The sequence below is a fragment of the Mobula hypostoma genome, chromosome 17 (genome assembly GCF_963921235.1).
Source record: "Mobula hypostoma chromosome 17, sMobHyp1.1, whole genome shotgun sequence".
Classification (NCBI taxonomy): domain Eukaryota; kingdom Metazoa; phylum Chordata; class Chondrichthyes; order Myliobatiformes; family Myliobatidae; genus Mobula; species Mobula hypostoma.
Genome location: NC_086113.1, coordinates 33780310 through 33795340, shown reverse-complemented (window position 1 = coordinate 33795340; position 15031 = coordinate 33780310). Strand labels below are relative to the sequence as shown.

General features: G+C 39.1%; 1 protein-coding gene across 1 annotated transcript in view; it reads right to left on the bottom strand.

Annotated features, from left to right (window-relative positions):
• gmds (GDP-mannose 4,6-dehydratase) overlaps positions 1 to 15031 on the bottom strand; it is a 668214-nt gene that overhangs the window by 404827 nt on the left and 248356 nt on the right. Inside the window, exons 7-8 of the mRNA XM_063069704.1 lie at positions 14754 to 14858; positions 2883 to 3010 (exon numbers count right to left, since the gene is read on the bottom strand). Coding sequence (XP_062925774.1) covers positions 2883 to 3010; positions 14754 to 14858 — 233 coding nt within the window. The remainder of the gene's footprint in view (positions 1 to 2882; positions 3011 to 14753; positions 14859 to 15031) is intronic.

Genomic DNA, 15031 nt, shown 5'->3' with positions numbered 1-15031 from the left:
CATCTTCATTTTGGTTTGGTCTGTTGAAAATCTACCATGCTGTTGGACCTTACAGAGAGAGGGGATATTTATTCCTATGAATTCATTGAAAACAGGTCATCCTCCAATTTTATACAACAAATTGGGTGAGTTGGTAAGGTAATATATTGCTACTGAGGTCAGTTAGCAAGATTACAAAGGGGATACATACATTTTCAGCCTCAAATTTTGTTTTTTTAATTTTTAGTAAATGATTTGACATGATGCACAATGTTTTGCAGATCAGCTCAAAAATCCTATTTCAACATGTTTTAAATTGAGAAAATGGGACAGTGTAAAATGTGAAAGTAGCTGTGGGGGCAGAACACTTCAAGGCACTGTATATCCAGTAAAAGTACAGCTCAAATGCTAACATTCATTCAGGAGAGAAATTTGCAAAGGATTCCTTTTCCAAAATACCATCAACAATCCTTAAAAATGTGTGAAACTGAAAGCAAGGAAGAATGAAAATTCATGCCAAGATAAGTAGCTCATAGTATAATGAAAATCTTCATCAATATAAACTAGAATCACTGGTTCAGTTGTTAATTTGAAGTTCTGTCTACCTCCTCCATGTAAAGAATTCCACAATGCCCTTCAATAAAGAAGTAACAGAGTTTTCTTCATCAATTTATTTCTCCTTCTTATTGTGGAAATCCATCGTGTCTAAGCTGATTATTTGTTTCTTGCATTGTTATACTGCCTGGACTTGCTAACGTACTTCATTAGTTGTAAAGTACATTGGGATGTGCTGAAGATGGAAAAGTGCTACTTAGATGTTAGTCATTTTATCCCCTTTTCCATTATTCTCAGAATTTCCTGTTCTTATTTTAGTTGACTACTTTTTTTTAACAAAAAAGGCAAGTTATTGGAAACCAAAGGTGTAAAACAAAAATACAGAAGATATTGAATGCAAGGGAAGTTACAATACTATCTAAAATATAAACTACAACTGCAATCCAAATATGTGTTGGAGTATCCATGAGCAATCATTATAACAAATATATTTACTTGAGGAAATGATAATCCACTACTCTTTTTTCAGAATTAGGGAGCTTGATGAGAAGCAATTCTGTTTTAGAACACCATTAAAAGTTCTTAAACATAATGTAACATTATCACGCTTTTAACAGAAGAAAAATGTTCGTAAGTACCTCAAGTTCTCATCAGTTCACTGCTTTCTAAAAATTACGCAGAGGATTATACAGCATTCCCTGTGGAGGAGCAGGGAATCACTTACGGCAAAATCTGGATTTCCACTTCTAATCGTATGTAAGTGCATGCCAATATTGCTGTGAGATTCCCTCCATTATAATAGTCAGCGCAGATAATTTCACAATTAGTTCCCACTACAAATGCTAAGATGATTAAGCAGTAATAATGATGGTGTAATTTAAACTTGTCCCAAAAACATTAAGTGAAACAGTACAGAAACTTTTCTATTCATTCTAATCATTCAGAAAGTTCAAAAAGCAGGAAAAGAAAGATATTTTAGATACACTTTGGTAAAATGGGTCTGGCATTGGCAGCTTTGACTCATGCACCAACTACAGATAAGATCAGATCGGACTTTAGCTTTTTTTTTAAACATGTAGACTAAGCCAAATTTAATAAACAAAAAGGTTGCTCCTATATTTTTGTTGGCTTCCTGCACTGCCATTTGTTAGCAACCACAGCATTTATCTTAAACTAGACTCATTCAATCTTTATAAGTGCTAGATTTTTATAAGGATTATGAAACAGCAGCTATAATAAAAAAAATCTGAATTTTAATCAAAGTTAATGAAACAAACCTTTGCTGAAATTAATAGAATTTAATCAAATAAATATTTGCTCATATTGTTTAATCTTCCTCAACTTGTGAGGCAGAAAACAAATTGCCGAAATTACCTTAGAATCATACCAATGCCAAAGACTGGATGTACTAGGCAAGGTTTAACACAGAAAAATTGTAACAAAGCAGCACAATATATGGAAATTATAATTTTCTCTCTCCATCTCTAATCACAGACTGATCTTTCTAATACATTATATATACGCACACCATTTTTAAAAACACAGTTGAAGTTTATCATTAAAATTTAAATAGGAACCAAACACATCACAAGTATAAAGTTCTGTGGAGTTTGTACAACCAGTATCAAACATATGGATTTGCTGTGCTCTTTCACATCAAAAGTATACCCACATGGAGGCATTTACCATAAACTTGTTGCTGAACCCTTGTTAAACTGTCAGATTTTCTTGCTTTGTAGGTTTTTCTAGCTTTTGTTCAAATTACGTAAATAGCTCTGGAAAACCAGTGTCTGTGTCCCAGGGATGTATGATTCAAAAAGACAGAAATAGCATTGTAAGCACAGGAAACCTATCAGGACCCAACTGAGGGAAACAGGTTAGCCTAGTCCAGACACTATTTTTGCTGCTGTCTAGTGGAGTTTAACACAGTCTCATATTGCTCCATACGACACAATAGAAAACAAAACCAAAAGTATTTTAAAAGACCACATGGTAGCATCTTTAACCATCAATAAATAGACAAGAAAATAAAACCAAAGGGTGAAAAAATTATGAATGTTGCTATGCAGTTCAGAATGACCTTCTAGAGTACATTATCAATGAAAAGTATACTTATAACTGTTCTGAATGAAGAGAAAGACTGTTTTTTAGTTAGGTTAGAACTGGGGTAGCCCACCATGGAACTGAATTCCCTAGGCTGCAATTGACTGTACAGTGTGTTAGCAACTCTCCTCTGGCACAAGTTCACAAGATACTCATAACAGATCAAGCAATTTTTTGAGATGATGCGTGAAACGCATCATCCAGGCAGGGAAATACTTCTGAACAGCCTTAGGCCAATGGCCTACCTCAATGTAGTCCTTGGCATGACCCCAATCTCTCTTGGCATCCAGATTGCCCAAACTAAAACAATCCAGCTGTCTGAGGTGAATCTTAGCCACTGACCGACTAATTTTCCGAGTTACGAAATTAGCCCCTGAAACAAAGATAACAGATAACATCAGTATAGTTATTCCGGCTGTTTAACTGTATTAAAATAGAAACAAAAATGAATTTAGCATCTTAAGAATTACTAGTTTTTTTTAGCATTAAGAGATCATCTGTCAGTTAAGTAAACCTAGAAGCTTCAAACCAAACAGCCAGGAGCTCAATTTACACAGCAAACAACTTTCTAAAACCTGTTTATGAACTACTTAATAGGTTTAATTTATTAACTAGAGCTTCAATTCATGAGCCAGGCTAATTAAAATGCATACAACATTTAGTTGACAGACTGACACCAAATATTCCAGGCTACCATAATTTATTTTTTAAAATATTAAAGTTTGAAGAGGAAAAAAAATTACAACACTGCAGTCATTAACTTTTCTAAAAATACCTCACATCAAAGTAGCCTAAAAATCAAAATCTTCTTTTAGGTGACACAGCAGGAAAATAAGATGAATGATCAGAACTAATGAGTAAAAGGGTTGTGTGATGAACTAACTATATGTGATAGTGAAACATGTAAAATAAAATTTATGTCATCAAAACTGAAATTATTTCATGTGGCAAAATCTAAACCAGTAATACAGCAACAGTGCAAGTGAATTAGCAATAATTTCTGGCAAAATTAAGCATCAAATCAAATTTACTGATTCTTTATGCACAGTTTCCCATCACTTACTTCGCTCTGTTCATTTTAACACAAACTGCCTGCTAAGCCAAAAAAAGAACATGCCAGTGAACAACCTTTTATGCCATCTCTGAGTTAAAATAGTAGATTTAGACAGAACAGGGTGCTGTTCTGAGTCTCAATGCCATAACTTCAGCAGGTCATCATTTTTGTTCAGATTAATTTTCTTGCTGCTGCTTGCTTTGTTTCCAGATTTCTAGCCATATTTGGTGTCGTGCAAACTGTAATAAAACTGTAACGGCAGAATTTTAAGTAGTCAAGGTAACTGCACTGTAACTGGACTAAGCATCCAACTTGCCCAAATTAAATCGAGTTTAACACAATATACTGATGTTAGTTAAACTTATTTCCTTCAGATAGCAAATCAATTATTAAATTACTCATTGGATTCCTATTATTAAACTGCATCCTAAGCTATAAGATTCCTATACTATAAAAATGTGAAGAAACAAATGTATTTCCTTTGAAATAAAATAAGTGCAATTTTGGATTTAATTGCAACCTAAATTGGAATAAATAAATATTTTAAATAGGGTCCAGCAACAGAAGAAAAGTACTTTATTTCCCTTGAACCCAATTTGAACTCTGTCTTGGTGACTGCATTTTTCTCTAGCCGCCATCTGCTGTTAAACTGGGTGATCTTCAACACTCCCACAGAGAATTGCCTCAGCCATGGCTCTGAACAGCTGGGAAGCAGAAAAGGATGGACACTGAGAATGTCATGGCTGACTGAACAGACTACTGAGATCAGAGAGATTAAACCTAATTTGCTTACTAAGGGCTGCCAAAATCAACACTATTTAACAGCAGGTACTCACAATCCATAGGTAAATTTTCTGAAAAGTATTAATTTCTCAGAGAAAAAAATACTTGGCTCTACGAATTTTGGGTATTTGTTCTCTTTGCTTAAATTTATAATAATTACTTAAAAATTATTTGATGAAGTAATGCTAAGAATCAAAATAGGGTTTCTTTTTCAAAGATTGGCAATTAGCCATACTACAATTGAGTTTGAAAAAAAATACTGGCAGGCAGACATTTTACAACATAAATGTGTCCTTTGTGCAATTTTATTATAAACTCAAAAAAAATCCAAAGGCTTTTGATCTAAGGCCCAGTTTGACAGCAAATGTATGCAAGACAGATGATACTATAGCAAGCCAAGTGGATTTCCTACTGCTTAAACATCTTATTTTGCCTTGATGACACAATTTTGCTGTAGATTTGTCGTCCAATTCAGAACGTGGCAAATAGTAACAATAAAGGATCTGCAAGCTTGTCTTATAAAGTTTCCACACTCTCATCCCCAATAACTGGCAATTGAAAGAAACAAAAGCAATGTGGTATATTCTACTATGTTTCACTCTTCACTCTAAATTACCTCTACTTGGCAACTTATTTTTGTAGTCACGGTTTGATGTTGATTGGATTTCCCACAAAGAGGGGAGAAAAATCCAGCAATGTCAACGGAATAAAGACATTTCTGCAAAATCGTAAATACCTTTTACATTAAGACTTACCTGCTCTCACGATTCAGTAAATGAAGTGAGCAAACAAAAGAAAGCACATGAGCAATTCATTTACAATTGCATGTTAATTTAATATTCAATTAAGATTTGCATTTAATTTCTAATTTTAGTCAGTCACAAATGTTTTGTGAGCAAGTTCCAAAGATACTAGTAAAATTGAGGAATTAATCAACAAAATAAGGTCCAGTTTATTCTGCCACTGTAAATCAATGCCTTACTTTGGAAAGAGCATGTCCTTTGATATCGTACATACATGGGCATTGATTTACATTTTCACCAAAAATGGATATATCTGCACATCTGTGGAAGATTAAGCACTGGAAACAGAAGTGCGACAAAAGATCATGGAATCAGCATTAGCAGGGCCAAAGGACATTTTTGGCCCAAATTAATACTAACTTCTAAGATGTTTTGAAACGATTTAATAATTTTAATTCATAAGCATTGCTGCTTTATTTGCCATATTTAAGAAATTACTCTTGACAAAATGCATTTACAAATAATACTTAGTATTCATAGTTCCAGGAACATCCGATATTCATTCAAATCCACTAAAAGACCTCCAAAGTAGATTGTGTTTTAAATGGTTATAATTCATCAACTACTGCATCTCATTTCAAAAACTGCTATCAGTCTCTCCTCAAAAACCTACCCTTCCATTCTCTGTTAACCACCACCAACCTCTTTTCCATTGATGTAATTTCTTAATACTGCCTGCTCTCCCTCAACACTCTACATCTTGTCAAACAGATTTCTACTTCTCCAACAGTAGCAAGACTTCCAAAACTAAATGGAAATCCAAATGAATGCCTTTTCTGGTTTAATTATTGCTTGTAAATATGCAGAGACAAACAAGCCATTTTTGTGAAGCAAATGTGCTGTGAGAAGCAGTAAGGTAGGGGTAGGGTACAGTGGATACGCTGGACCTTGCTGTTAATTATGGCTAAGGTGACATCATCATCCAAATCTGATATTGTTCACGTACTGTAGGAGAGGGCAAGCTCGCCACACATGAATCTGTAATTATGAGCACGATCCACTTTTCACGTTTAGTATTCAGAGACGCCTGAACACTATCAACCCACTGAGTCTTCAGAGAGCTGGTACTGCTTGCAAATGTATGTACATGCATTCAGCTTCATGTTCTTAGCTGAAGTAAAAGCAGACATAGTCCTTTTTCCTTGTGTAGAGAGCATCTTCAATATCAAACTGGAGCAAACAACTGATATTTGGAACGGATAACCAGCTACTTGGAAGAACACAGTTTCCACCAGGTTCTGCTGACAATAATCAGTGAACAAAGCATGGGTTCCCAACTGAACCTCAAGTAGTCACAGGTCACTATCACCACTGACTTTGAAAACCCTAGCCTCGGGGGATACTTTCTTTGGAGTGGTTGACATAGGAGGACAGGACTCTGAACACTCTCAAAACATTTGATTAGTGGATCTGAGCCCTTGTTACCCTCTTTGTCAAAGACCATGGGTTTATCTGTCCTGTGTCTAACTACTACTCTGCAACTCCATTTCATTTAGCACACCAAGATGGACAACTGCCAAAGTGTACATATTAGTCATAGTCATACTTTATTGATCTCGAAGGAAATTGTTATTTGTTACAGTTGCACCATAAATAATTAAATAGTAATATGTAAATTATGCCAGGAAATAAGTCCAGGACCAGCCTATTGGCTCAGGGTGTCTGACCCTCCAAGGGAGGAGTTGTAAAGTTTGATGGCCACAGGCAGGAATGACTTCCTATGACACTCAGTGTTGCATCTCAGACTTCCTATGATGCTCAGTGTTGCATCTCGAATATATTGGAATGCAATGCCAGAATAATTCTGAATGACCAACAATTTGAAGTGTGAAAAGGGTGACTTGAATTGTCCTGTAAGCTTACCTTACCACTCCTTGCACATCCAATATGAAAACTTGAGTCCTTCTGAATTTTCTCTGCTGTCCAATTCTTATAATAAAGGCAGCACAGGCAATGGTGATTGTGAACACAAGATAATGCTGTTACTTCTTGAAGGATTGTATCAAGGGACTGTTCTCTGCACTGCAAATGTTTACAGAAAGTTCTGGACTGGCAGTCTATGAGAAGCCCTTGAATAAGGACGATTTGCCCTATTTTGAGGAGCTTGAGCTCAATGGAACATCTAGGACTTGGCCTCTTCTCATTACCAGCATCAAGGAAGAAGTACAGGTGCTTGAAGATCCACAATCAATGATTTAGGAGCAGCTTCTTCCCCTCCATTATCAGGCCTCTAAATGGTCCATGAATCCATAAACACAACCTCATCATTCCTTTTTTACTGCACAATCTATTTAATTTTGTAACTTCTAGGCTTTGTTTTAATGTCTTTTTATGTTTTTATGCTGCTCTGCTATACTGCTCTGCTGTCACACAACAACAAATTTCACATCATAGATAAGTGATAATAAATTGATTCTGATGTGTACTTATCTGGACACTCTGAAAATGGACTTTATTTAATGTTGAGAATCTATGGAAACCACAAACCCCACACAAGTGACAATGGCAGAATGGTAAAGGACGACTGCAATCAAAAGTCATAAGGTACTTTTGCATTGGTAAGGTGAATATGATAACTTATATCAATTGAGGGGATTTGAAGTATGAACTCAAGCACAAGAAGAAAAGGGAGTTCATGCAAAATTGATTGTAAAATGAGCTATGTAAGCATTGGAACACTAGATAATCTGAGATGATGGTCAAGTCCCAAACAGAAAGAGACTATGACAAAGTATGGGAGCCTTTCATTTCATACATCCAAAGTGTGAAGTGAAAAGTACTTATGATTGAACAATGATTGACTGGAGAAATGAGACTAGATATTTTTAAAATGTTGGCAAATCTACTTGGATCCAGGGGTGCAGTGCTAGCCGGAGAGCACCAGAGCACGTCCAGCACATCTTTAAGAAAAAAACCGAACTAAACAAGCTAATTAATTAGGTGCCGCCCAGGGTGATTTGAGTATCTCAGAAACTGCTGATCTCCTGGGATTTTTACGCACAACAGACTCTGGAGTTTACAAAGAATGGTGCCAAAAACAAAAAAAAAATTCAGCGAATGGATTTAACAAGACGTTTTCGCTCAGATAACAGCCACTCGCTGGATTTTTTTTGTTTTTGGCACCATTCTTTGTAAATTCCAGAGTCTGTTGTGCGCAAAAATGCCAGGAGATCAGCAGCTTCTGAGATACTCAAATCACCCTGGGTGGCACCTAATTAATGAGCTTGTTTATTTTGGCTTTTTTTCCTAAAGATGTGCTGGACACTCTCCGGCTAGCACAGCACCACTGCTTAGATCATACAAGAAATTAAATTCAATATCCCATTTAGTGATATAAGAGATGTTTCTAAACCATTTCATTCCAGCACCATCAGAAGTAAAAGGTAGAGTTTCAGAATTTACAACCAAGGCTGAGATAATTAGGAATGCTGAAAGACAGCTCTGCATTGGAATTACAGATGACTAAATTAATGTTATTATGTATTCAAGCTCTACACCTCTTTTTCCCTTTATTAGGGAGAGAACCTGTGGCACGTTGAATTGCCAGGTGAACAATTAATTTACGTTGTACTGCAGATCATGGTCTTTATTGTGGGCTTTGTCATTGCATGCTTCATAGATGGAGGGTGCCGATGCTTTTTTTTTGCAGAAGTGAATGGGGTGGGGGAGCTGTGAGGCTTTGGGGTTCTAATGTTTTAACTGTCACTCATTCTTTGGGGCACTCTTTTGTTTTCATGGATGTCTGTGAAGTAAAAGAATTCCAGGATGTATTTTGTATACATTTATCTGATATTAAATGGAACTATTGAACTAATGATATTGAATACCTATAACCATGGAGTTATAGAGTGTTGACGCAAAGCGGTTAAGGCGTTCGTCTAGTGATTTGAAGGTCGCTAGTTTGAGCCTCAGCTGCGGCAGCATGTGTGTCCTTGAGTAAGGCACTTAACCACACACTGCTCAGCGATGACACCGGTGCCAAGCTGTATGGGTCCTAATGCCCTTCCCTTGGACAACATCAGTGGCGTGGAGAGGGGAGACTTGCAGCATGGGCAACTGCTGGTCTTCCGTACAACCTTGCCCAGGCCTACGCCCTGGAAACTTTCCAAGGCGCAAATCCATGGTTTCATGAGACTAATGGATGCCTATATAGAGTTATAGAGTAATAGAGCTCTACAGCACAGAAACAGACCCTTTGGCTCATTTAGTCCATACCAAACCATTGATCTGTCTAGTCCCATAGAGCTGCACATGGACTATAGCCCTCCAAATGCCTCACATCGATATACCTCTACAAATTTCTCTTAAATGTTGAAATCAACCCCACATCCACCACTTGTGCCGGTATCTCATTCCATACTCTCACCTACCCTTTGAGTGAAGAGGTTCTCCCACATGTTCCCCTTAAACATTTCACTTAGACCCTTAATCTATGACTTCTATTTGTACCGTCAACCAACCTCAGAGGAAAAAGCCTACGTGTGTTTACCCTATCTATACCGCTCAAAATTTTGTATTCCTCTCTTAAACCTCCACTCAATCTCCTTGTAAATCTTCTCTGCATTTTGTAAATCTTATTTATATCTTTCCTGTAGATAGGTGACCAAAACTGGACACAATACTCCACATTAGGTCTCACCAACATCTTATGCAATTGCAGCACAACATACCAACTCCTGGACTCAATACATCGATTTATGAAGGCCAATGTGCCAAAAGCTTTCTTTACAACCATATCTACTTGTGATGCCACTTTCAAGGAAATATGGATCTGTATTCCCAGATCCCACTGTTCTACCACACTACTCAGTGCCCTACCACTCACTGTGTAAGAACTACTCTGGTTGGTCCTCCCAAAGTGCAACACCTTACACCTGTCTCTGTTAATAAATTCTTCTGCCATTTTCAGCTTATTTATCCAACTTGTCAAGATCCTGCTGCAAACTTTGATAATTTCTCTGCTGTCCACTGCACTCCCAATCTTGGCGTCATCCACAAATTTGCTGGTCCAGTTATCCACATTATCGTTCAGATCTTTGATATAGATGACAAATAACAACAGACCCAGCACCAATCCCTGTGAAGTACCACTAGTCACAGGCCTCCAGACAGAGATTCAACCATCTACTGCCATTCTCTGACTTCTTCCTCAAAGCCCATGTCTAATCCAATTTACTACCTAATTTTGAATGCCAAGAGACGGAAACATTTTGGCCAACCTCCCATGCGAAACTTTGTCAAAGCCCTAAAATATGCTTTAAATATCTCTGCTAGGGATGCTGCAATTTCTGCACTTGCCTCCCACAGGGTCCGAGGGACACCTTGTCAGTCCCTGGGGATTTATGCTAGTCCTTTAAAAATGTAAATAAGTTTAAGCTTGGGAAGCACATTAATGAGAATGCTGTATGCAGACTCATGGCATGAGAAATGATCGGAGCTCCAACACTGAGGCCAAGTCACAGGACAACAAATGGTGTCTCCAGAAAGTAAGGTTAGAAATACTGCAACCTTTGCCACAGTAACCCACAGTTCAAGTTTATCAGTTCAGATTTGCTTTAATTATTACAAGCACAGGACACCAGCTCTGTGTACAAGAGTGCACAGTGAACCAAAATTGTGATAATCAAGCAAAATATTAAAGGAAGGGAATCAATTAGAGTAGAAAACTATAAAAGTATTTAATGATACTGAAATGAATGAGCAATGTCAATGTCATATCAAACCATGGGCTAAAAATGTATGTGGCATTGTTGATGCAAAAATAACTTTCAAAATTAAAGTGGGGTCAACATTCATGAAATTGATCTGGATATTTTTTATAGATGTAGATTATTCCCAAGTGGAAAGGTCAAATATAACAACACGTTTAGCCATTGGTGAGCATCTCTAGCTGGACCCTGAAATTAGGAAAAATGAACTGTTCCTATGTTCACAGATGAGCCTTACCAGGAAGGGTAAACTAGCACATAAAATACTGGGAATACTTAGCAGATCCCAGACACCATCTGCTAAGAAAGAAATAGATTTAACATTTCAAGCGCATGACCTTTCATGATAGTAAGAGACTGGTTCAAAAAGCTGAAGATGGATTGGAAAAAAAACAAAACCACATTTGGACAGGTTTCTGCACCAATATGAAAGGATCCATACATTAGCAGCAGGGGTATCAAACTCAGAAAGAAACAGTGTATCCAATTGTTATCAACAACCCAAAGCAGCAAAGTCTCCGATCCTTACCATTAGTATCAACACCAGCAGAGTCTACTATCCTTACCCTGAGTCCCAACACCAACAGTGTCCGTTGCTTAGTCATAGTCATAGCCATACTTTATTGATCCTGAGGGAAATTGGTTTTCATTACAGTTGCACCATAAATAATTAAATAGTAATAAAACCATAAATAGTTAAATAGTAATATGTAAATTATGCCAGGAAATAAGTCCAGGACCAGCCTATTGGCTCAGGGTGTCTGACCCTCCAAGGGAGGAGTTGTAAAGTTTGATGGCCACAGGCAGGAATGACCTCCTATGACGCTCTGTGTTGCATCTCGGTGGAATGAGTCTCTGGCTGAATGTACTCCTGTGCCCACCCAGTACATTATGTAGTGGATTGGAGACATTGTCTATTGTCCATTGGAGACATTGGATCGGAGACATTAACCCCAGAGCAAACACCAAAAGTGTCTCTGATACTTACACCCAGTCCCAACACCAGCAGGCTCTCCTATCATTAACCCCTGTCTCAACACCAAAGATCCCTGATCCTTACACCCAGTCCCAACACCAACAGTGTCTCTGATCCTTATACCTCCAACTGCAAGTTTCTCCGATCATTAACCCTAATCATTACACCAGCAGTGTCTCTGATCTTAACCCCAGCCTCAATACCAACAGTGTCTCCGATCTTAACCCCAGCCTCAATACCAACAGTGTCAACGAAATTAACCCCAGCCTCAATACCAACAGTGTCAACGATCCTTAACTCCAGTCCCAACACTAACAGTGTCTCCAATTCTTACATCCCAACACCAAATCCAACAGTGTCTCCAATCCTGACCAAAAGTCCCAACACCAACAGTGTTGCCAATCCTTAACCCCAGTCACAACACCAGCAGACTCCGATCCTTAACCCCAGTCACAACACCAGCAGGCTCCTATCCTTAACCCCAGTCACAACACCCACAGACTCCGATCCTTAACCCCAGTCACAACACCAGTAGACTCCGATCCTTAAGCACAGACCCGACACCAACAGTGTCTCCAATTCTTACACCACCCTCCCACCAATACCAAGCGTCTCTGATCCTTAACCTGAGTTCCAACACCAACAGTGTCTCCGACCCTTAACCCCAATCCCAACATCAGCAGTGTCTCCAATCCTTATCCCCTTGTCCCAAACCAGCAGTGTCTCCAATTCTTACACCCCAACAGCAACCCCAACAGTGTCTCCAATCATTACCCCGAGTCCCAACACCAGCGGTGTCTCCGATACTTATTCCCAGTCCCAACACCAACAATGCCTCGGCTCCTTATCCTCAGACCCAACACTGGCAGTGTCTCCAATTCAGAAACCCCCACCACAAACACCAAAAGTGTCTCCAATTCAGAAACCCCCACCACAAACACCAAAGTGTCTCCAATCCTTATCCCAAGTCACAACACCAACAGTGTCTCCGATCCTTCCCCGGAGTCCCAGTACCAACAGTGTCTCCGATCCTTCCCTGGAGTCCCAATTCCAACAGTGTCTCCAATCCTCCCCCTCCAATTCCAATATTGTCTCTCCTCCTTAGCCTCAACCCAAGACCAGCAGTGTCTCCAATCATCCCCCTCAACCAACACCAATAGTGTCTCTGATCCTTACACCTAGTCCCAACACTAATACTGTCTCCGTTCCTTCCCCGGCGTCCCAATACCAACAGTGTCTCCGATCCTTCCCCGGAGTCCCAATACTAACAGTGTCTCCGATCCTTCCTCCAAGTCATAACACCAGCAGTGTCTGCGATCCTTCCCCGGAGTCCCAATACCAGCAGTACCTCCAATCGTTACCCACCCAACCAATGCCAGGAGTGAGTTCAATCCTTTATCCCAAACATGACATCAGCAGTATCTCTGATCCTTAACCCAGTCCCAAAACCAGCAGATTCCAATCCTTACCCCATCCCAAAACCAACAGAGTCTCCAATCCTTACCCCCAGTCCCAACACCAGTACATTCCAGTCCTTAACCCCAATGCCAACACCAGCAGTGTCTCCAATCCTCCCTCTGCAATTCCAACAATGTCTCTGCTCCTTAGCCTCAACCCAAGACCTGCAGTGTCTCCAATCCTCCCTCTCAGCCAATACCAATAGTGTCTCTGATCCTTACACCTAGTCCCAACACCATCAGTATCTCGGTCCTTTCCCACCAACACAAACACCAATACTGTCTCTGATCCTTACACCTAGTCACAACACCAGCACTGTCTCTGATCCCTACCCCTCCACAAACACCGTGTCTCCAATCTTTACCACCCACCCCACAACCAACATCAACAGTGTCTCCAATCCTTAACTCCAGTCCCAACACCAACTGTGTCTCCGATCCTTAATCCCAGTCCCAACATCAACAGTCTCTGATCCTTACACCCAGTCTCAACACCAGCATTGTCACAGATACCTACCCCCCCCACCACCAACACCAACAGTGTCTCCAATCCTTATCCCAAGTCCCAACACAGACAATGTCCCTGATGCTTAACCCCACCCCTTAACTCCAGTTGTGTCTCCAATCCATATCTCCTCCTCCCCAACACCAGTGGTGTTTAGGATCCTTACTGCCCACCCCAACACCAGCTGTGTCTTTCACCCTTTGCTCAGTTCCCACTCTACTAATTAACTAGCTAATGACAGCAATTTCTCCAACTCATCTGTATCTCACTTGCCAGAACTCCATCACTCCATCCTCGGTGACTTCCACCCCAGTAGGAGGAACACTGTCGACGATGGTAAAACATTGACACAAAGCTCCCCCATTAACACTCCCAATGATGTAATTGTGAGGCATTATTCTCAAAATACGAGTTCATGCAATCAATAGAGATTTTTCCCCACTATATTAATGACATTTGTGCGCACTCATTCGGATGCCCCAAAAATTCTAGGCAGAATACAATTTGTTTACTCAGAAGAATCAACACAATAAAGATTAAAATTGATAACATTTTCTTTTGAATATCGCTCGTGAGGAAATATTGTTAGTCTAAACTTCTGCTGAGTTGATGAAGAAACACTCTCGGAAGGTTGGGCACCACCTGGAGACATCTACTCCTGGCCAAAGGCTATGGTTACCTCATCAGGTAAATGAAGAGGGCATCCCAGTATACAATGCAAATATTTTCACAGCCACCTAAATACCTTACATTCCAAATTTAAAATAAAACTCAAAGGAAATAAAACTAGAAATAGTTTAAAGCAGATTAAATGTGTCAGTATTTCTAACCTCGTCTTGGACTTTCATGATTGAAAAGAATGCCATTGACAGCAAAAAGGTTGTAAGCCTCCCTGAAGTTCACCACAATCCAGTATGCGTAAAGCTTGGCCGCCCCTGTAAAATAAAAAATACCCTACAAGTCAGTACTGATCATTCTAAAGTAGATGTAAACACAGTAAAAATTTGCAAATAATGATTTGCTAATAACAGGTGTTCTGGTAACATCAAATGAACTGTTTAAGTCGAAATGAGAAAAGCCTACATGCAGGCAATCTGCATTTAGTATT